This window comes from Ahaetulla prasina, chromosome 13 (genome assembly GCF_028640845.1).
Source record: "Ahaetulla prasina isolate Xishuangbanna chromosome 13, ASM2864084v1, whole genome shotgun sequence".
Lineage (NCBI taxonomy): Eukaryota > Metazoa > Chordata > Lepidosauria > Squamata > Colubridae > Ahaetulla > Ahaetulla prasina.
Genome location: NC_080551.1, coordinates 12,699,139 through 12,723,396, shown reverse-complemented (window position 1 = coordinate 12,723,396; position 24,258 = coordinate 12,699,139). Strand labels below are relative to the sequence as shown.

At 41.7% G+C, this 24,258-nt stretch overlaps 1 protein-coding gene across 1 annotated transcript in view; it reads left to right on the top strand.

The window, feature by feature from the left end:
* Nucleotides 1-24,258, top strand: part of NTRK3 (neurotrophic receptor tyrosine kinase 3) — a 517,214-nt gene that overhangs the window by 458,033 nt on the left and 34,923 nt on the right. The window contains exon 15 of the mRNA XM_058156317.1: nt 3,199-3,442. Coding sequence (XP_058012300.1) covers nt 3,199-3,442 — 244 coding nt within the window. The remainder of the gene's footprint in view (nt 1-3,198; nt 3,443-24,258) is intronic.

Genomic DNA, 24,258 nt, shown 5'->3' with positions numbered 1-24,258 from the left:
GATGTCTCTGCTTTTTAGTACGCTGTCTAGATTTGATATAGCTTTCCTCCCCAGGAGCAAGTGTCTTTTAATTTCTTGGCTGCAGTCCCCATCTGCGGTGATCTTGGAGCCCAGGAACATAAAATCTGTCACTACCTCCATTTCTTCCCCATCTATCTGCCAGGAATTGAGAGGGCCAGATGCCATGATCTTAGTTTTCTTAATGTTGAGTTTCAAGCCAACTTTTGCACTCTCCTTCTTCACCCGCATCAAGAGGCTCTTTAATTCCTCTTTGCTTTCTGCCATTAGAGTGGTATCATCCGCATATCTCAGGTTGTTGATATTTCTCCCAGCAATCATAATTTCAACTTTTGATTCATCTAGCCCTGCCTTTTTCATGATGTGCTCTGCATATAAGTTAAATAGGCAGGGTGAAATCGTCAAAGCCATTAAAAAGCAAAAGTTAGAATATTTTGGACATGTGATGCAATACCCAGAAAAATACGGCACCCTTCACTTAATCCTCCAGGGAAAGATTGAAGGCAAAAGAGATCCAGGCAGAAGAAGAACATCATGGCTTCAAAACCTTAAGGGACCGGTTTGGACAAAACTCAGCAGCACTTTTTCACGCGGCTGTTGACAAAAATAGGATTGCCAACATGATCGCCAACGTCCGATAACGGATATGGCACAAGAAGAAGAATGAAAATAAGACCGTATTCACCACTACTGTTGTGAATTGAATCAGTTTCTTAGCACAGTTTTGGCAGCTGAGAGATAAACTGTGCGACCAAGCCGCGATTTTATTTTTGTCAATCAGGCTATCCATCATTCTAAAACGTTGGGAGATACCCTCTCCTTCTACCTGATCTTGCAAAAATCAGCTTAGCTGGGAATTCATTCATTATTTCCCAGGATTTTTTTTTTTAACAGTTATTTTTCCCTGCGAGACCTTTGCATTTGTACGGCATGCATGTTTTCCCCAAGTACTCTGTGTTTGCTTAAAATGTGAGACTACATTGTGAGCTTCAGATTAGACCCCAATTAAATATTAGCCGATATTTCTCAAGAGGTATTTGAGACACTGTTTGTATATCCTTCTTCTCCTCCTCCTTCCTCTCTCTCTCTCTCTCTCTCTCTCTCTCTCACACACACACACACACACACACACACACACACACACACACACACACACACACACGGTTCCCAAACAAGCCACTTTTAGATGTAAGATTTTTGATCTTGACACATCACAAGGCAACAGATTGGCAGCCCCGAGGCCAAATAGGCCTCACCTGTACTGATCAAGGCTACTAAGAGAGGCCACCAGTAATTCTCTACTGCAGATTGAGAGATATTTAAAGCCTCATGAATAGAAAATGCATGATTAAAAAGGAAAACAAACAAACTCTCTGGGCTATTGCTGGCCAGACTGAATTTTAACTAAAGTTTTTTTAAGAATACAAGCAGCCTAGCTGTCTTTCCCAAGAGAAGAAGGTGATCCTTCTTATTAGGGCACATCCTGGATGCTTCCAACAAACGTGAACATATCTGCTCTAAAAGGAACTTTTGTTCCCACAATGGAGGAATAGATTGAAAATAGGATGAATCTGAAAGAGAAGGCGAAGCCGACTGCGTGAATTAGGGGGCAAGAATGTAAATAGCTTTTGTGGTGATTTGGAAACCACTTCTGGACTTTCTGCATGAAAGAGACAAAAGTGAAACGTTGACTTTGGGTTTTGACAATTAAGTGGGTTGTTGTTATAGAAATGGCTTTTTTTTGTTTGTTTCTCAGTTAATTTATTAATTATTTGAGCTGTGGTGGCACATTGGTTAGAATGCAGTATTGCAGGCTACTTCTGCTGACTGCTGGCTGCCAGGAGTTTGGCAGTGTGAATCTTACCAGGGTCAAGGTTGACTCAGCTTCCATCCTTCTGAGGTCAGTAAAATGAGGACCCAGATTATTGGGGGCAAGTTGCTGACTCTGTAAACGACTTAAAGAGGGCTGTAAAGCACTATGAAGCGGTACATAAGTGCTATTGAAAGTGCTATTGCTATTTATATAGCTGCCCAACTCAACAAATGACTCTGGGTGGCTCACAGTTCAATTATTTAGCATAACCAAAAAGTTGATGTTATAATTTTATTATGTATCTTACTGCACCAAAAAAAAGGTCAGAAGTCTCTGGTTTTTGATTCTTTTTTTATTTCTTTTTCCCCTTTCCCTCACTTTATTGCCTCTATTCCCTTTCCTTTCCCATTTCCCACTGCCTTTATTTCTATTTCTATTATATATTAAGGGGGGGGGGAAGCCCTTTAAGATAAATTTATTTTAATAAAAATTTTAAAAAATATTCATTTTAATAAAAATAAAAGGATTTTTTTTTTATTTTAAGACAAATTAAAAAATATATAAGGTAAAGGTAAAGATAAAGGTTCCCCTCGCACATATGTGCTAGTCGTTCCCGACTCTAGGGGGCAGTGCTCATCTCCGTTTCTAAGCCGAAGAGCCAGCGCTGTCCGAAGACGTCTCCATGGTCATGTGGCCGACATGACTCAATGCCAAAGGTGCATGGAATGCTGTTACCTTCCCACCAAAGGTGGTCCCTATTTTTCTACTTGCATTTTTTACATGTTTTTGAACTGCTAGGTTGGCAGAAGCTGGGACAAGTAACAGGCGCTCACCCCATTACACGGCACTAGGGATTCGAACTGCTGAACTGCCGAGCGTTCGATCGACAAGCTCAGCATCTTAACCACTGAGCCACCACATCCTTTATAAAAAGTATATACATATACATACTGTATATACATACACACACGCACATGTTTTTATATAAATATAAATTATATATGTGTGTGTGTATATTTTGTGTGTGTGTGTTTGTGTATAGGTCTTGGCGTATTCACGTCTTTTCCCATGTAGGGTTGAAAGTATCTAGGTGACGTTTCGACAAGGTCCCACTCGTCATCTTCAGGCTGGTGCTTTCGGCTTCGTGCTTGTGCGAGCAAAGCGTGGTCGGAGCTACCGTTTCTCTATAAATACTGGTGGGGAGGTGTAGAGTGCTGGCTTTGTTGCTGTAAGCGGATTGGTTGGCTGTGTTGTTACATCTTGGTTGGTTGATGGAGTTGATGTTTGCAGATTGCAGATATATATATAAATGGTGTCAGTTGTTCCCTAATTTGCTCTGTTGGACTTGACTGTCTTCTCTTCTCCAGGGCACACGGGCCAGATGCAATGATCCTTGTGGATGGACAGCCTCGGCAAGTCAAAGGGGAATTGGGACTTTCTCAAATGCTGCACATTGCAAGCCAGATCGCCTCAGGAATGGTTTATCTGGCCTCCCAGCACTTTGTACACAGAGACCTGGCTACGAGGAACTGCTTGGTTGGAGTTAATCTACTGGTGAAGATTGGAGACTTTGGGATGTCCAGAGATGTCTACAGCACTGATTATTACAGGGTAAGGCAGACTTCAGGGGATCAGTTGTGGAGTGAGTGGCTCAAACAGAGTTTGGAGAAAAGAAACCGAGTCTGTCCTGACTCTTACTCGGTATCCGTGCAATTTGTATGAGGGATGGTTCTATCCACAGCAGCCAACCAGTGGAATGGCCAAATTTTGATGGGCTATACCTTGGGATTTAAACTACTAGGTCCAAACAGCAGCAGAAGGGTGATACCTTCAGGCATTAGGCATAAAGTCACATACATAGGAGCAGTGTGGGTTTCTACCAGTTTGCCCCGGTTTGGGCGAATCGGTAGCGGTGGTGGCAGGAGGCTCCGGCCACCCACACAGACCTCATTACAGACGCTCTGCACATGCACAGAAGGTTATGCGCATATGCAGAAGTGTCGCACGCAAGATCACAGTGCCGAACCGGTAGCAAAGGTAAGTGAGACCCACTACTGGATAGGAGAGGTGTCCGCTGTTAAAAACTCCAATTCTGGCCTAGATGGTCCTGTCTAGGGAAAAAAGAGACACATAAATGTTCAAATTCTTCTGAAATAATTAAATGTTAGGTATTGGCTACTGGTTACTAGACCAGTTAGAGAACAGAGTTCTCACAAAACCCTACAGTTCCTACTATAGTTTACATAATTTGTTGTTGTTAGTTGCGAAGTCGTGTCCGACCCATCGCGACCCCATGGACAACTCTGTCCATGGGGTTTTCATGGCAAAGATACTGGAGTGGGTTGCCATTTCCTTCTCCAGTGGATTACGTTTTGTCAGAACTCTCTGCTATGACCTGTCCGTCTCGGGTGTCCCTGCATGGCATAGCTCATAGCTTCATTGAGCTATGCAAGTCCCTTCGCCACGACAAGGCAGTAATCCATGAAAGAGTTACATAGATGTATACAAACTGAAGATCAAATATGAGGTTTTCCCCGCCCTCCACCCTCGATTATTGCATCAAAAACTTTGACCAGGGATTCCTGGATGTATTATCTACGTCTTGCCCATAACTGCTGAATAAAAGCCTCCTTCAAAGTAAAGAGAACTATACCAGGCAGAAAAGGTTCAGGAGCATCAGCCCTTTAGCATGCTGCTGTTCTCCTTTTGTGCAGCACTGGAACACGGCACGGCTGATTAAAAATGCACGTTCATTCATGAGCCAGCAAATTAGAAAGGACAAAGAATTGGCAAAGTTTTGAGATGAGATGGCATGCGTCTGGTGATTGCTTAATCCTCCCAGTGCCTAGATGTTATGTGATTCTGGGACATTTGGGGGCAGAACAGGGTATCACTATATTCAAATCATTCCAAGGAAGAAAAAAAAACATCACCATTCTTTAATGAAGTGATGACATACTTCTACCAATTATTTTAGCAGATGCATCTGAATGAAGGTGGCTGAGCCCACTAACGGACAGAATTCCACAAATGTGATTCAGTACCAAAAAAAAAAAAGCTTGATTATAGCTACAGCAACAATAAAGCAGAGCCAATCAAACTGGACTTCAAAATACAGAATCTACTATATCTAAGAAAACCAAAGCTAAGAAGCGAAAGACCTTAGTGTTGTGACCCAGGCCCAAGTAGGTAGTAGGAAACTCAGTCAGTGAAAAAACAAGCAAACTTGTTTGTTCAAACAAGTTTGAAGAAACTTGTAATTGAACAAACTTGTAATTCTCAGCTGTTTGTAATTCAAACAGCTGAGAATTACTTCATTCCCAGCGTAGTTCAACTAAATTAAAGCAAATTCCTCCCAACACAAATTCCTCAGTCCTATCACAAACCTTGGTCCAATTAGGCAAACTGCCAATGGCCTTTCTTGGCAAATGTTCAGAAGTCATTGATACAAAAATAAATGCAAGAAGACGAAACTACCAATGTTGTTTTCTGGCAAAGCCCAAACGCTGTTGCTGGTCTGTTTTAAGCCTTATAGGAGGGGCCAATCATCTCTTGGCCTTACTCCTGAGTTGTCCTCTCTGCTTGAGCTGCTCTTGCCTTCTGGCAGCTCTTCTCATGCGTACATTACAAACAGGCTCCTCCTGTTCCTCTGACTCACTATTATCAGGCTCTGGAGGCTCTGGAGTCCGCACCTCACTCCCCGATGGCCCTGGCCTCACCTCAGCCTCATTGCTGCCCAACTCCGTTGCCAGCTCTGCAGGCCGCAGGTGGACCACAACACTTAGTTTGATGTACTTCTCTAGTAGGCATGGATCCAAGCTGCAAATTAGTCGAGCAGCATTTAAAATTTGAAGGACGATTGAACTACTAGTTGCTGTTTTTTCTTTTTCTCCCCCACCCTTCTCCTCTTCTGTTGTGACTGTTTAACATCAGCTGAAACCCATCTTGAATATCTGGAGCCATTTTTCATCTAGAATCCACTCCACATTTCTATTTCCTTGTTGTTTCCCCCATATCGGTGAACTAGAAATTCAACCATGTAAAGTATTGCCATTTCATTCTGTTCTATGCTTAAACTACAGTTATAAAAAAATTCCATCATGATGTAAACCAGGGGTGTCAAACTTAAGGCCCGGGGGCTGGATCCGGCCCATGGGGTGCTTAGATCTGGCCCTCAGGGCCATCCTGGAAACAGTGAAGGACCAGCCCATGGAGCTTCTGCCAATGAAAATGGAGCTTGGGAGGGCTCAGCTCCCCACAGCTCCATTTTCACTGGCAGAGGGTAGCAGGAGGTGTCATAGCTGGAAACGGAGCTCGGGAGCCCAGTTTTCTCTTGCAGAGCCCTCAGGCCACCACAGGGGCACCTGACACGAGTGATGTTGAGCTGGCCACGCCCACCCTGGCCACGCCCACCCCGGCCCCCCAAGGTCAAACACAATGCTGATGCGGCCCTCAATGAAATCAAGTTTGACATCCCTGATGTAAACCATAAGCACAATGGCAGCCTTTATTTTCACATGATGCTCGGAGAACATCTAGGTTTGGGGGATCTAGTGGCTCAGAAATTAGTGCTGAGGACTGATTCTTTTATACACAAGAGTTGGGAGAAAGATTTATTAATGATAACACCACCTTGGCAAAAAGTATTGGACTTGCTGCAGTCATTACAATATTTATAAGAATTCCTTGTTTGAAATGGAACCTGTAGAATCTCTATGCAACCTCATTAGAAATGGAACCTTCTGATGATCTCAAACTGTAGGTTAAGGTTGCCACACACGCACATCATACACCGCATAAATTATGCTTGAAGACAACGGGTTATCTTCAGAAGCTGTGGTGCTCCATCACTGGAAGTTTTTAAGAGGAAGTTGGATAGCCATTGGTCTGAAATGATATAGGGTCTCCTCCTTGAGCAGGGGGTTGGACTAGAAGTCCTCCAAGGTCCCTTCCAATTCTGTTATTCTGTTATTCTGCTATTTCTTTGGCTCACCCTCAACTATAGAAGCCTTCCATGGTTGTCATAAAAAGGTGATGATTGCATGGGGAGAATGCTTTCAAACACATGTAAAGATACCTGAGCCTGACTAGTTGGCTCAGTGGCTAAAACACTGAGCTTGTCGATCAGAAAGGTCAGCAATTCGGCTTTCAAATCCCTAGTACAGGTCTCCTGCATGAGCAGGAGGTTGGACTAGATTAGGGGTCAGCAACACGTGGCTCTGGAGCCACATGTGGCTCTTTCATCCCTCTGCTGCGGCTCCGTGTCACTCAAAATATGCATCACAACTGCCGATGTGTGATATCCACCGGCACACAATTTATTGTGCTTTTCAACACCTGGTAGGCCAACCATGGATAAATCCAAGAAAAGAAAATTTTCAGAAGAAAACAGAATGTTTAATTCAACTATATATGCCAGTTCTGCGGCCACTCAGAAAATAGTCAGGCATGGGAAGGGTTTTGTGGCTCCCGGTGTTTTCTTTTCTGTGGAAAACGGGTCCAAATGGCTCTTTGAGTGTTTAAAGTTGCCAACACCCCTGGACTAGATGACCTCTTAGGTCTCTTCCAACTCTGTTACTGTTATCATTAGATACATAATTGACCCTTAAGAAGCATTCCTTAAAAACAAACAAACATAAATGATTTATTTATTTAATATATGCGCCGTCCATCTCATTATTGAGAACTCTCGATAGAAGCTGTCCAAATTTCCTAGAAAAATCATTCAGTGATTTCTCTCTTTTTCTTTACTATTCCATCTGCGTTGGCTACACTCTCATTTATCCCCATTTCACTCCGTCATTCTTTCTTCAACCCACCACATGCTTTCAAACAGCCTCTCTCTCTCTTTCCCAGAAACAAACATAATTCTGGAACACGCCACTCCTTGAATTTTTGTTAGGTCTTTCATTAAAGAAAAGACATTGATAAATTAAAAGAGAATCCAGTGGAGGGCAACAAAGATGATTAAAGGATTGGAGGCCACGACCTGTGGAAGGAGATTACGGCAAACTTAATGCAGGGGGCTTATGGAAAAAGCAACAGGAGGGGTTACTGATAACTGTGTGTAAATTATGAGAATAGAAAGAATAGGCTCATTTGAGGTGCTCTCTAGCTGGTGCAGACGGCAGTTTAGACAAGCAGATAATTTGTTGGGGTAAAGGATTGGATGATCAGGTGAAGAATGGGTTGCAGGAATTGGGTATGTCTAGTCTAGTGAAAAGAACTAGGCGGAATCTGACTAGGACTGACTAGGACTGGTGGAATCTGAAGCAGTTTACTACTGGTTTTCTGGCTGTGCATGCATGTTGTGCGCACATGCACAGTGCGCACCACGCACCAAATGCAAGGTGCGCACACGCTCAATGCACACCAAAAGGAGGCATGGGGTAAGTAGAACAGCACGGGGGGGGTGATCAGCTGTGGCACGCAATCTTTTTTTTTTTACTTTTAAAAGCATTTTTTTTACAACCTATTCAGCCGAAGAGGTTGTTTAAAAAATGTTTTTAAAAGGTTAAAAAAAAAAGGCTCTGATGATCACGCGGCTCAGTTGGGATCGTCAGAGCCTCTTTTTTTACCTTTTAAAAGCATTTTTTTACAACCCCTTTGGCTGAAGAGGTTGTAAAAAATGCTTTTAAAAGTAAAAAAAAAGGCTCTGATGATCGCATGGTTCAGCTGGGTATGGGCGGGGTGGGGGCAGGGATTTTTGCTACTGGTTCTCCGAACCACCCGCCACCATCGCTACCGGATCGGCCAATCCAGTCCGAACTGGAGCATTTCACCCCTGACTAGGGGTGACATGATAGCAGCGTTCCAATATTTGAGAGGCTTTCACAAAAAAGACAGGGTCGCCCTATTTTCCAAAGCACCAGAAGGCAAGGCAAGAAACAATGGTTGGAAACCAAACGAAGAGAGAAGCAACTTAGAACTAAGGAGGAATTTCCTGACAGTGAGAGCAATGAACCAATGGAACAGCATGCCTTCAGAAGTTGTTATAAAATGCCCTATTCATTTTGAGTTTTTAATATCTTTTTTTGGAGACATACAGTATAAGAAAAGTCACCTAAATCCCACCTAGAACATCTTGTAAAAATTTTTATCTGAGATGTCAGGTCAACGTGGTCAAGAATGAAACTGAACATAGGGAAGCATAGAGAAAATATCCCCCGTCTCCATCTTTTCCCTGAACTTCCTAAGCCTGAATGCAAAATCAACTTTGGGTTTTGATAGAATTAAATCGATAGTTTAACGGAGCTTTGGAAACTACATAACATTTTTTTAAGGTCCCCATGCCTCCTTGTGACCATGTATTCTATGAATAGCCTCTTAGCTTCAGAGCACTGGTAGTATTCATTTTTTTTTACTACCGGTTCTGTGGGCGTGGCTTGATGGGCATGGCATGGCTTGGTGGGCGTGGCAGGGGAAGGATACAGTAAAATCTCCATTCCCACCCCACTCCAGGGGAAGGTTCTTGCAAAATCCCCATTTCCTCCCAATCAGCTGGGACTCAGGAGGAAGAGAATAGATGGGGGCGGGGCCAGTCAGAAGTGGTAGTTACCGGTTCTCGGAACTACTCAAAATTTCCGGTACTGCTTCTCCAGAACTGGTCAGAACCTGCTGAATACCACCTCTGCTTCAGAGGAAGCTTATTTTTGATAATGCAGAGTTCCACATTCTGGATCAAAAACCCCATGTCAAACTTTCATTTCAGCTGATTTTAGCTTGAAAAATCAGCTAAAATTCTCCCCACCGATTTCGCCTGGAGACTGCAGCATTTTATCATTCTCTGAAGAGAAAGCTCCTGTAAGATTCCATCAGAAGGTTAATATTGACACGACAGGTCCAAAGCTTTCCTCAGGCTAACAACTTCATTTAAATGTATCAGAGCTCCCTATCGCCCAATATGTGTGTGTGTGTACGTGCATGCTTGTGTATATGCGTGCAGGTGCATACATTGTGGTATTTTGACTTATCTTTTCGATTCAGGATTCACTTCTAGGTTTTGTTTTGTTTTGTTATTTTTTCCCTCTTTTCTTCATCTTCTTAATCAAAGGAAGAAAGAGAAAGCACCATCTGGCTGCTGGAGCCAAAAATAAGATGCAAAGCAGTTGCGGAAAGGTGAACGGCTTAATTTCCCCGTTACACGCCTGCATACAACAAACAGACCTTTATGTAACAAAAGCATGGCAGCATTCCGCACCTCCTCAGCCGCTCCGTGTTCTGCTTTAAGACAGATGTGTCCTTTCCAATGCAGATTGACTAGGAATGCACTCCGCTGTTTATCCTGCTTTTGACAGGATAGAAGGGTTTTGTTTTATGGGCGTGGAAGATTTCCCCCCCCCTCCACAAAAAAAATACAAAGAGATCGGAGATAAATTGGCAGACGGAAGAGAAAAGTCAAAAGAAAGCTGTCTTTATTTCCCCCTTGTTTATTCGTTTTGTTTTGGGTTTTTTTTGCAACCTTCACATTTCAAAGGCAGAAGCATCATTGTCAGGTTGCCTCTGATACGCTTTTCTGAGAGGCAGGGATCTGTGAAACGTAGTATACACACACATATGTAAGGTAAAGGTAAAGGTTCTCCTCGCACATATGTGCTAGTCGTTCCCGACTCTAGGGGACGGTGCTCATCTCCATTTCAAAGCCGAAGAGCCAGCGCTGTCCGAAGACATCTCCATGGTTATGTGGCTGGCATGATGCAACACCAAAGGCACACGGAACACTGTTACCTTCCTACCAAAGGTGATTCCTATTTTTCTACTTGCATTTTTATGTGCTTTTGAACTGCTACGTTGGCAGAAACTTGGACAAGTAACGGGAGCTCACCCCATTACGCGGTACTAGGGATTCGAACCGCTGAACTGCCGACCTTTTGATCGACAAGCTCAGCGTCTTAGCTACTGAGCCCTACACACATATATACACCCACACACAAACACATATCCATTGTTTTATATTGTAGGTTGTATGTCACCCGAAAGTATTCTCCTTTTGGATACCATTTATTTTATTTTTCTATATGATTACATTTCTGCGACGTGTTCCTTTATGCCTTCAGTAGATTACACTACATGTTCAAGTGGCTCAGAGCGACAGACACCATTATTTAGATTAGAGGCCCCATGTTTGTTTGTTTTTCCTTTTTCCAAAGTAGCTCAGTCCAGGAGCATGCTGCCCTCTTCCTTAGCATTTAGGTGTTGCTCTTAAATATGCCTTCGTGGTATATTTAGTGCTTGGTTCGTAGGCCTCTCATCTTGGAAACCTAGTAACGGTGTATTTGAAAAAATCGATTCTTCACCTGCCCTTCAGGAGTTCTATCATTCTACTATTTGATGGATGCTAATTAAATCAGCTCCTAGCCCTTTTCCCCTTGATTAAAACAGAAGAAATAATGGTCTGTGAAATGCTAGCCATTTGCAGCTAAATAGAGTTGGTTGAAGAACTGCATATGATTGCAACAGTCTCATTAGAGCACCTGTCAGTGGCCTACCAGGAAGACAAGTATCAGGGGGCCTTAAGACCTGGCATACTGTAGCCTCAAAATTTAACAGAGGACAGCAACAGAGGTTGTGAAGGTCCATTGTGCGGGTCTGATGATCATTGCTGAAAACCGATGGTGTCGTCTCCTACAATTTTGAATGTGTGAAAATATGGTGACTGAGAGGCGGTAAATGACAACTGTTGTGGTCTGCCAGCGGCCTGTGGAGCTGGCAGCAGAGTTGGACAGTGAGGAGGTTGGGGAGGAACATGGGCCAGTCCTGAAGTCTTGGGGAAGGCTCGGACGAGGGCTCTGTGTTGGAGGCAGAGATGGGACCAGGGCCATCTGGAAGTTATGTGCTGACTCTGGAGGCTTCGGACGTCAACAAGGCAGAGGAACAGGAGGAGCCTGTTCCCAGTGCACATATGCGCAGAGCTGCCAGAAGGCAAGAACAGTTAAGACAAAAGGGATAACTCGGGAGTAGGGCTTGGAGGTGATTGGCCCCTTCCATAAGACATAAAAGAGGAGCCTTTGCAGGAAGCAACTTTGTCCGTTCTGATCGGTTTGAATTCTGAAGCTCTGTTTTGACTCTGTGCTCCGTATGGCCTTGCATAGCTAATTGCCAATTAGGTCTTTGACAGCATGTCAAGGGAAATAAAGATGGGTGCTTATCAGCCTTAGCCCAGAGAACTGTAGCAGACTTCTGTCGGACTCTTTACAAACTATATGTGATTCATTACAGGCTGTGAATGAACATAATTCATAGCTGTTGAAATAAAAAGAGGGTTTTTGGGACTAATTGTGTGCTTTTGACTGTCTCAGGAAGCCTAGGTTAGAACAACAACACAACCATGGAGTCCTCATCGCACAAGTGCTGCAGATGAGGTAGTCACTTCTCCTGTTGGAGCAGAAACATCTAATGCAGTGGAGGTATTCTACTGGTTCGCACTGGTTCAGTAGAACCGGTTGTTTAGAAGAAATCTCCTTTTGTTTTTTCCCACTTTACAGGGTTAATCCTGTAAGGAATTACAACTTTCTGGTGTTTCCTAGCCTAATCTTTATTGCCCTGCTTACAGAAACTACCTCTAGACTTACTGTCATTTCTGGTTCCGGAGCTTCTCGGAGTTTTTTCTTCTTCTTCATTTTCTTAAAGGGGAAGGGTTGTTTTAAGCTTTTTACACTGCTATTGGGAGGAAATACTCCCCTGTTGGAGTTCTTTCGCCCAGGATGCAATGATTTATTTTTATTTATTTTATTTTATTTATTTTGTCACACAGTATATATAAGCATAAGCATGAAATAACTATACAATATATAAGCATATATATAAGCATGAGTATGTAATAACTATATTAATTGGATATAACGAAAGGAAACAATAGGACAGGAACGGTAGGCACTTTGATCAGCACTTTGAAGAAATAATTGAATAATGAAGCAGAAGCTTTTAATGACAAGGAACCAAGATGTGTGACATTCAGCAAGGCTTATTGGCTAGCTAGAAAGATTGACATTCAAACGTGAGTTTACATATCCTTTCTGACTTTTGGTCTAAAACTGGGTTTTGGTGAATTTTAATTCTGTGCTTGGTGATGTTTAATCCTGTGTTTAGTGATGAGATAATTTCCCCTATTCAGCTTTGTTTGGAAGGAAAAAAGTTAATCTCTGTTCCTGAAAAGAAGCAGCTTCAGAAATCTGACTAGTTCCTGTGTCTATTTGTTCTGGCAACTGGTTTAACAAGCAACAGATACTTTGTTTGCTCCTTTGCTTCATTCTGAAGAGTTTAAATGACCTCTCTGCTAAAGAGTTTCACCGCAGTTGTGAAATGAGTGACACAGTTGTTAAGAATGCTGCAACGAACATAAATGATGACAGGTCATAAGTGCGAGGACCAGTCAAAAGTGCAAGGACCTATCAGAAATAATTTTTTTCAGCCCTCTGAGTTATTTTTGACTGGTCCTCATACTTACAACTGTCTTCACATTTTACATTTTGCACCCTATCTTGTAACCATGGTGAAGAGAAGCAGTTGTGAAATGATTGACCTGGTTGTTAAGAATGCTGCAATGAGCATAAATGTGAGGATGGTCATAAGTGCGAGGACCAGTCAAAACTGAGAGGACCGGTCAGACATGACTTTTTTTCAGCCTTTGAGTAGTCCCTATGCACATAGACATGTCCACCCGGTCACATGACCAGCTAACCACGCCCACCCAGTCACATGACCACCAAGAAATGCCCCAAAATAAGCCACGCCCACAGAACGGTTGTTAAAAAACTTGAATCCCACGACTGATCTAATGGCAGTTGTGTGATGATGTTGATGAGAGCATATGAGATGTCATGTGTTTTGCGGCCCACAATCCTGGTGATAAACACACGTAAACTTGACAGGTTAAAGAAACAGCATATCTATTATTATGGTTGGTCACACAGTCAGCAGACATTTAGACTGGATTTGGCTTTTATTTTATTTTTTTAACCTGTTCAGTCCTTCCTAAGGATTTGGGATTGACATATATCTTAAGGGTGTTGTTGAAGGGTGCAAGCTGTTCCAAGTACAGCTGCCTTTTGCAATTGACTGATGGTGGTTTCGTCAATGCCAGAGGTGTTCAGGTGGGGTTGAAGAAGTTTTGGGATTGTACCAGTGGTGGAATTCAGCCAGTTCGCACCACTTCGGGAGAACCGGTTGTTAAATTTCTGAGCAGTTTGATGAACTGGTTGTTGGAAGAAATCATTAGGGGAGAGAACCGGTTGTTAAATTATTTGAATCCCACCACTGGATTGTACCCAAGGTGCCTATTACTTTCTTTTGCCCCAGCTGTTCTACGTACTTCTATTTGCAGGTTGTTGTATTTTGTGATGTTCCCAAGTTATTTTTGTTCTGCTGTCTCCAGTTACAGCCATGTCCACTATCCAGAATGTTTGCCTTTCTTATCGACAGTTGTGAAGTATGGAGTGTAATGTGGCAGGTGCTTGCCTGTTTGAATTCTAAAGTCCCCATTCAGTTTATTTTCTATTGCATTGCCTATTTTATGGTTTACACCAGTTCTTGCTTGCAGGCAAATGGTATTTCTTTCACGTATTCCTATGCACTGTTTTGTCCTGTCGTTTGTTGTCAATCTGGGCATTCTTGCAACAGCTATCCAGGTGACCCACTCTTTCTTCATCTTCTTTGGAGAGGTGGCATTTGCTGTCTGTTGCTATATTCTCAATTCCGACATTGTATGTGTTTGTTCCTAAGGTTTGGTTTGTCTCTTCCTTCAACTTTACTGCTCTTAGCCATTGCTAGGTCTTTTTATTATGTGCTTTGCTTGCTAGATTTTTTTTTCCTGTTCTAGTCATGTAATTTTTTTATCTTCCTGTGTTCCTTTTCTATTCTTCATTTGATCTTTCTTGTAGGCTAGGCTAGGCTGATCTCTCTGGTATTCAAGAAGCTTTCATGGTGTGCTAGCTTCATTGCCCTTATTATCCTAATCTTACCTAGAATAGCCCTCAAGTGCAGAAAAATTCATTCAACGTTTGTCCACCTCCTATGTACATCTCATGTTTTGCTTTAGCTTTCAAGAGAGCTAATAGACAACTGTGTTTTTAAAGTAAACCTATAGGTCAATATTTGCTCTGCTGGTCCCACGAGGAATCTAAATCCGGTAATGGAAATGTCCAAGAAATCCACAGCAACTGATTTCTGCGAGAACAAATGTGTTAAGTTCCACTAGGATGAATTTTCAATGGTTGCAGAAACTAAGACCAAAAATAAGAACTTTAAGTTGCAGCTATTTAGATTTAATTTAATAAAATAGTACAGAATTCTTGATTAGCTAAGTGTGATAGGACATACAAGGAATTTGTCTCCAGTGAATAAACTCTCAGTGTAACTATCACCTACAGACCCCTCACATCATGGACATAAACTGTTTCAACTCCTCCCCTCAGGATACCGCTATATGGCACTCCATGCCAAAACAACTAGACAGAAAGTCCCATCACTTTGCTGAACAGCTAATTCTCACTACTATCTTATGCCTAAAGATATTTATCCATGTAGTAGTCCTATATTGCTATTACCTTTCTCATCTTCTCATTTCTCGTCTTTCTCATCGTCTCATTTTTTCATCTTTCCCTTATTTATTTATTTATTTATTTATTTATTTATTTATTTATTATTTACATTTTTATACCGCCCTTCTCCAAAGACTCAGGGCGGTGTACAGCAAGAAAAAACATAAATACCAAAAAATTTAAAATACAATATTCATTAAAAATCTAATTCGATATGCTGAACATTAAAATAGATGTATAAAATTTTAAATAAATTAAACCCCTTAAAAGCCCCACTAACAAATCTACAATTAAAATTTTAGGCCAGCCCTGCTTGGTGAAAGAAAAAAGTTTTGAGCTTGCGCTTAAAGGTCCGAAGATCAGGGAGAAGACGTAGCCCCACGGGTAGTTCATTCCACAGGGCCGGAGCCCCCACAGAGAACGCTCTTCCCCTGGGGGCTGCCAGCCGACATTGTTTGGCTGACGGCACCCTAAGGAGGCCCTCCCTGTGAGAGCGCACAGGTCGATGAGAGGCTACTGGCGGCAGCAGGCGGTCCCATAAATATCTTTTCATTTTTCATCTTTCTCCCCTTGCCTACTACCTTCTCTTATTGGTATCTTATGATTTATCATGTATTGTTTGTATCTTATGATTAATGGTTGTAACTATAATTTATGATCTATGACCTATCCCTTTGTTGTTTGCATGTACAAACTTCCCAATGGTACGATTTGTAGAATAGTGGAAAAATCTACCTAGTATAAGTTCTCTATGGAGATTTTTAAGAAGCTGGATAGCCAAATCTTGAGAGCTGGTTTAACTGGTTACACATTATATAGTGGCAAACTAGATGCTGCTGGTGGCCCTGTCCAATTCTACAATTCCAAAATTCTGTGCATGACAGAAATAAGTTTTTCTTTCCTCAAAAATCCCTATGAAGCAACTTGTTTTGTCAAGGATCATTTCTGAAAGTTACACGGAGAATGATTTTATTTTATTTTATTTTTGGCAGGGGGAAGGCAGGCAGGAAATTTACTGACATAGAAACTTACATAAAACAAAATAATAAAGAAAGAAAGTTATTCTGCATTTAGAATTACATAGCGAAAGGTGTCTTTCCCACAGAAATTCTTTTTCGCTTAGCAAAATTTTTAAATGCAAGAGGATGCAAATTGTTGCTCGGATCTCTTTTAAAATCTTGTTGGAAGATGATACGGTATCTTTTACAAGGCTGTGGTATTAGAGTGGAGTTCTATTGATCCAGACATCCCAAAATGATAATAATGTGATGATTGAGGAGCATTCTTGGATGTCTGAAACGGCACCAGTACTGTCTTAAATATCCGATACAAGTCTTTTCAACAGAAACCGCTACATGAACGTTTCTACATTTTCAACCTCTCCTTTTCTCTCTCTGTTCCAAAGTAGGGAGGGGAGAAGCTATTAACAATTCATTCCCCATTCTTCCACTCTGAAACATGAAGAGCCCTTCATAGCAAAGTATTGTGAGCTCAGAGGAATTAATCAGGGCAATTAGGCTGTGTTAAATTGCATGGCATTATCTCAGGGATGGTAATTATCCTAATTTCACCGAATTCACCAACCCTGCAGCACCTGATCCACAGACGTCCCTTCTCCACTTCACCTTCCCACCAGGTTCCATCTGGATGAATGAGGCTCTTTGGATGTTCTTTTTTATTAATGTCATCACTGGGCATGACAATGAGGTTAACAGAGAAAAGGCTGACTAGGGTGGGAACCCAAGTGAACGCCAAGCTGTCTGCTAGAGTATTTAATAAGCACAATATGATCCTTTCCTAATGTACCTCAATAAGAGGGTCTAGTTTTGAAGAGAGGAAAGACAAGGTGTAAATAAACTGTGTCCAAGATAGATAGATAGATAGATAGATAGATAGATAGATAGATAGATAGATAGATAGATAGATAGATAGATGAGAGAGAGAGAGAGAGAGAGAGAGAGAGAGAGAGAGAATTTTTTATTGACCAAGTGTGATTGGCCACACAAGGAATTTGGTGCATAAGCTCTCAGTATACATTAAAAAAAAAGATACATTCATCAAGAATCATAAGGTACAATGCTTAATGATAGTCATAGGGTACAAATAAGCAATCAAATTATACTAGGAAACAATCAATATAAACCAAGCAACAAAGTTATAGTCATGCAGTCATAAGTGGGAGAAGATGGGTGATAGGAACGATGAGAAGACTAATAGTAATAGTAATGCACACTTAGTAATAGTTTGACAGTGTTGAGGGAATTATTTGTTTAGCAGAGTGATGGCGTTCGGAAAAAAATCTGTTCTTGTGTCTAGTTGTTCTGGTGTGCAGTGCTCTATAGCGTCGTTTTGAGGGTAGGAGTTGAAACAATTTATGTCCAGGATGTGAGGGATCTGTAAATATTTTCACAGCCCTCTTTTTGACTCATGCAGTATACAGGTCCTCAATGGAAGGCAGGTTGGTAGCCATGTTTTTTTTTCTGCAGTTCTAATGATCCTCTGAAGTCTGTGTCTATCTTGTTGGGTTGCAGAACCAAACCAGACAGTTATAGAGGTGCAGATGACAGACTCAATAATTCCTCTGTAGAACTGTAGCAAATATATAGAGTATATATATTGTGACCTTATATATATATATAAAGGATATAGGTATATTGTGTATAGGTATATTGGTATATTGTGATTATAGGTATATTGTGATTATAAAAACTAAAAGTAAAGGTTTCCCTGTCAGTCATATCTGATTCTAGGACACGGTGCTCATTTCCATTTCTTGGCCAAGGGAGTCAGCATTGTCCAAAGATAATTTATGTGGTCATGTATAGAATGCATAGAATAACTATATGCCAAAGGTGCACAGAATGCTGTTACCTTCCCACCAAAGTGGTATCTATTAATCTGCTTTCATTTGCATGCTTTTGAACCTGGGCTGACAAACCCAGCATTTTGAACTGCTGAACCATTGCACCACATATTGACTCTTTCTAGATAGATGAGATAGATAGATAGATAGATAGATAGATAGATGATAGATAGATGATAGATGATAGATGAGATAGATAGATAGATAGATAGATAGATAGATAGATAGATAGATAGATAGATAGATAGATAGATAGATAGATGGATGATAGATGGATGATAGATAGATAATAGACACATAGAAAGAAAGAGAGAGAAATACATACATATACATACATATAAATACATATAAATATATATAAATATAAATATATATATAAATATATATATAAATATATATATAAATATATATATAAATATAAATATATATAAATACATACAGAAAGAAAGAGAGAGAGGAAGGAAAGAAGGAAGGAAGGAAGGAAGGAAGGAAGGAAGAAAGAAAGAAAGAAAGAAAGAAAGAAAGAAAGAAAGAGAGAGAGAAAGAAAGTGGTCTAGTGGTTAAAACACCAGGCTAGAAACAAGAGGCCATGTGTCCAAATCGTGTCTCAGCCATGAAAGCCAGGGGAAATAGGAGGAGGAGGGAGGTGTGTTGAAAATGGTCACTACCTTGATTTTTTTGTAAAACTAAGTCACTTTTATGTAGCTAACGTATACAATATGCAGCAAAGTATTTAGCAGAAGCCACCTTTTAGCAGTTCTTGTTTTCCTGCATATCGTTTGTCACTGCTGTATTTTTTCATTTCTCTGTGTTCTGATGGCGTTATGTTTACCACAATCCTGGGAGGGGGAATAAGGGTGTAGGCCTTTCTATCTTAAATCATTCCCCACCCCCCCAAAAAAACCTGGGAGGTTTGTGATAGCACCAATTCCCTCCCCCCACCCCTTTTGACTGTGGTTGGCTCTCGTGATCTAAACCTGCTCTTATAAGTGATAATAACCAAGATACGTTCCTTTCCACGTGCAAAGTGTCCTGTGTAAAATGCATAAAGATTGCTTGATTCTCATTCGTACCTTTAAGACTTCAAAACGGGCATTGATAGTGGACTGCATGGCTGATATTTGACAGTAGCCTTTTTATGAACCCACCATTATGATTAGATTCTCTGATGAAGTGCGCTCAGGATATAGTTGGCAAGCACATGCATAGAAAATAGGAATGGTGACATGGTGACTCTACCTCCTCTCCTTCCACTTTTCAAAAACAGAAATAAAATGTACCCATCACCTCAGCTGGTTTTTTTTTTTTTATTTTCAATGCGCTGTGCAAACGAGTTTGTCATTCGGCTCGTGAAACAGTCCCAACTTTTGCTGAGGTGACGCACCATTTTTTTCTCTCACACTGCGGAGGTCCCATTTATGCCTGTGACAAACTTGAACCGGGAGCATCAGCAGAAATTTAGATTAGGAAGCGTCGTGATCAGCATATGCTCAGGCCTCAGAGTACGTTCCACGAACGAAAGATAAAACAAGGCGTGCAAATTGTAAATTTCCTGACAGAATGAAGCTCTTGGATAAAGGATGTATTGGCGTAATAAACAAAGATACCGATTTTCTTCTCTGTCTTGGTGGCCTGCCTCACACTTTGAGTCCCACAGAAGCAAACCCATATAGCAATAGCACTTAGACTTATATACCGCTTCACAGTGCTTTTACAGCCCTCTTTAAGCAGTTTACAGGGTCAGCCAATTGCCCCCAATAATCTGGGTCCTCATTTTACCCACATTGGAAGGATGGGAGGCTGAGTCAACCTAGAGCCAATCAGGATCAAACTGCTGGCAGTGGGCAGAGGGAGGGAAGGGAAGGGAAGGGAGGAAAGAAGGAAGGAAGGAAGGAAGGAAGAAAGGAAGGAAGGAAGGAAGGAAGGAAGGAAGGAAGGAAGGAAGGAAGGAAGGAAGGAAGGAAGGAAGGACAATAGCATTTAGCACTTAGACTTATATGCCGCTTCACAGTGCTTTTTCACCCCTCTCTAAGCGGTTTACAGAGTCAGCTTCTTGTGGTGGGAGTGGGCTAGTCAGTCTCCGGCACCATGGCGGGAGGGGGACGTTTTTGCCCTCCCTGGGCTCCGGAGGCTTTGCTCAAGCCTCTGGGAGGGCGAAAAGGGCCTCCTCAGGCTCCGGAGGCTCTTTGGAGGCCGGAAATGGGCCCGTTACTGGCCTTCCCAAACTTCCGGTAGGCCTGTTTTTCGCCCTCCCTGAACCATCACGTGTGCCCTGCACTTCCCTGCATCCAAAATGGGCCGCGTGGGAACTCCTGGGAGTGTAGGGTAGGGGTGAGCGGGGCCAGCCAGGAGTGGGATTTGGGGGGTTCTCCGAACTGCACAGAATCTTACCTAGAGGTTCTCCTGAATCCCTGAGAACCTCCAGCAGCCCACCCCTGTACCTACTGCACAAGCTTGTTAAAAGGCTAGAAGGGAGAGGAAACAGCTTTACATGCAATTAATAATAAAGGTTTAAAAAAATTATAGTCTCTGTGCTGAGGTTAAGGGAATAATGAATGACCCAAACACATGATTTCTCCTGCTCTCTAATCCTTTCCAAATTGATCCAACATTACAAAACCTTAAACTTTGATTTGTTGAACCCTACAGAACAATGTTTTGCCTCCTACAGAATGAAGAATGCAAAAAAAACCCAACAACAACAACAACAACCCCACAACCCACTCCTTCTCTCTGCTTCTCTATTCCCTCACCTTCCTGTTCAAGGAAAATGTATGAGATCCGTGGCTTTTTCATATAGTTAAAAGCTATCCTTGTTTCTTCCTATTTATTCAAAGTGAGTTGTAAATCAAACCCTGGATTGCCATCTCCCTAAGCTATTTGCATAGGGACAAAGTAGGTGTCGGGGGAGAAATCACTCTTTCATCTCAACGTGTTAGATTAGATTAGCATTATTCTTTATTATATTGGTGTTCTCCCCACCTTGGCTTTCAAGTTTGTGATTGCTTTCCTTGCTCGGGATTTGTTTGTACATAATGCTCTATTACCGGCTGCAAGATTTTTCATATCAGACAGTCGGTAACTAGAATACAAGGAAATACATTTGAAAAGTAGAGCAATCATTTTTTTCCCCTAAAATTAAAACACCAGCTGGCACTGACGTGCGTCCTGCTCTTACCATCAATTTTCCTGCACGAGGGTCTGAAATTGGAAAGGAATCTTTTTTTTTTTTTAAAGGTCATAGGTAAATTCTTACCTATCATTTGCTTAGCAACCATTCGAAGTTATGACAGCAGTAGGAAAAGTGACTTACAACCAGTACTTGCACTTATGAGCCATGGTGGCGCAGTGGTTAGAATGTAGTATTGCAGGCTAATTCTGCGGACTGCCAGCAGTTCGATCCTGACCGGTTGACTCAGCCTTCTATCCTTCCGAGGTGGGTAAAATAAAGACCCAGATTTTTGGGGTCAATGTGCTGACTCTGCAAACTGCTTAGAGAGGGCTGTAAAGCACTATGAAGCGGTATATAAGTCTAAGTGCTATGGCTATTATGAACGTCACACCCCATAGTGTTGTGATCAAAATTTGGGTGCTTGGCAATTGGCATGTATTTTATGATGGTTGCAGTGTCCTGGGGCCAAGTGTTCACCATCTGTAACTGTTCCAGGAGGCTTTTGATGAGCAAAGTCAATGGGAGACTTTAGATTTCTTTAACAACCATGTTATTAATTGAACAACTGCAAAACTTTTGCTTAGCAAGTATGGCAAAAAAAAAAGTTGGTAAAATCAGGTGTGACTCACTTAACAATAGAAATTCTGGTCTCAATTGTCCTTGTAAGTACTCAGCAGAAGAAGAAAAAACCACTCAAAGTAAAAACTTAGAAGCATGTATCTTTCAAAGTTCTATTTACTAGGATAGGTAAACTGGCACATCTGGGAAAACCCAAATCTGAGAGGTCTGGGTTTTCCCTCAGTAAATCAAAACCCCCAAAACTATCCCCTCAGTCCTCAGTCGATCAAATGCTCCAGTCACCATCTGTCCCATCTCGAGACAGCACTCTGACCACTCCTCCTTCAGATGCAGGATCGGCCTGACCTTGACTGACAGGAAGAATGCTATTATGTCTAAAGACAACTCCTCTACTAAATCCCCCCCTCCAACTTTCCCACACATGACAAAGTGGCAGCTTCCGGCCTCATATGGCTTCCAAAGCTGACAGTAAGTTGAGGACGACCTGTATTGTCTTTGGACAGCATTTTATACAAATTGTTTTCGGTCTTGAGTTCTCTCTCTCGTTGAACAAGAAATCAAGTCACACTTCTACCCCCACCCCCCCCAAGAAAACACTATAATTTCTTTCCTTTTTCGTTCTCTTCTATGGGATCCTTAACAAAATCACGGCGGTTGGTAGCGATGTTAAAGAAATCCAACACAGCTTTCCATGGGAGAAGATTTATGACAATCGCCAAAACAGACTTCACAGCTTTAGCCAAGGTTGCACTAGACAAGCTTTTCAAAGTGTCCTTTGTGTCTGAAGGATGGGTTTGGAAAACGAGTGGGTTATTGAAATTTGCATCCGCAAAGGGGTACGGTAATTTCGTTTTAAAGAAGCAGATGCTGAGAACATTTCTATGACAAAGGATGGCAGCAGTGAAAGTTGGCTTTCAGAAATGTTTCTTGGGGTATTTCCATTAACAATGTTGAGGCGAACAATGTTGTACGCATCTCCTCCTTTTGTGAGGGAAAGCTTCCAGCAAGCATTGGGTAAAGAACAGGAAATTGTCACTTTCAATTTTTAGATTGCAGAGTTCTGAGATACTTGATTTATTTACTTCCAGGCGGGTCCAATTGTTACAATCCCCCTACTCCCTTTTTTTTGTCATTTCCAGATTTAGTACTTCGCTTCCTTTTGTATCTTTTCTGAGTGTTACAGGTGAGAGCATTGTTACAGTAGCGTCAACAAAGCAATCTCAATATGACTGCAGATACTGTCACTCAAAAGTGTCTCTGTGTGTCTGTTTTGTTTTGTTTTTTTTAACTGATGTGGAAACATGCATTAGAGAAAAATGTGGCGTGATCTTTGGGAGGAAGCGTTTTTATCAAGGATTCACAAAGAAAAGATGCAAAGAAACTGAAACGTTGGAAGGGATGGCCTGGGCACATGTTTCATAGTGCATAGAAAGCTGTTTTGGTATAGTGGTTAAAGCACCAGGCTAGAAACTGGGGGACCATGAGTTTCAGGACTGCTCATTGCCTGCTGCACATTGCCTGCTGCACCCATTGCCTACACATACGCAAAGGAGATGGAAATCGGTAGGGTGGGATAAAGAGAGGGTTAGCATGAGGAATAGACTCTATGCATCGTGCTTATCCCATGAAAACTGCATCCATTCCAAGGTCACGCTAAGGAATGCAGAACTATCCGGCTCATGAAAACAGGGACTGCTACCCAGACAATTGGTTATCATTTAGTTGGACACTCTTTGATAACCATGGGGAACAAGGGAAAGTTAATCTTACGCTTTGGGTGCAAAAACCCCAGATCCAGCTTTGCTTCTTCTGTAACCACTTGACTTTAGTAAAGTATACTTTTGGCTAACCATGGGCCGAGAGTCTTCCTTTTCTAACTGACCAAGTTGGGATGGTTGACAGTGAGTTCAAGTTCTATCTTAGCCATGAAAGCCAGCTAGATGACCTTGGGCCACTCCCTCTTTCTCCGCAACAGCCCATCTCACTGGGGTCTTTATTTTAAGGACAATAGCAGGAAGAAGGTGTGTTGAATATGTTCGTCACCTTGGGTTATTTGTAAAAGTATGGATTGCAAAAACATTTTAAAAAATGTACCTTTTAGGATTTTAGGGATTCCTCGTTCAATTAGAATTCATGAAATAATAAAGAGGAGGAGAAAATTGTGCAGATAAAGCATGAATGGATGCTGCGACTATATGAAATCTTTATATTTAGAGTGGCAAAAAAAATGGCAGAGTTTTTGGATGGCTTTTTTTGGTAGGACACTTGGTGAAGA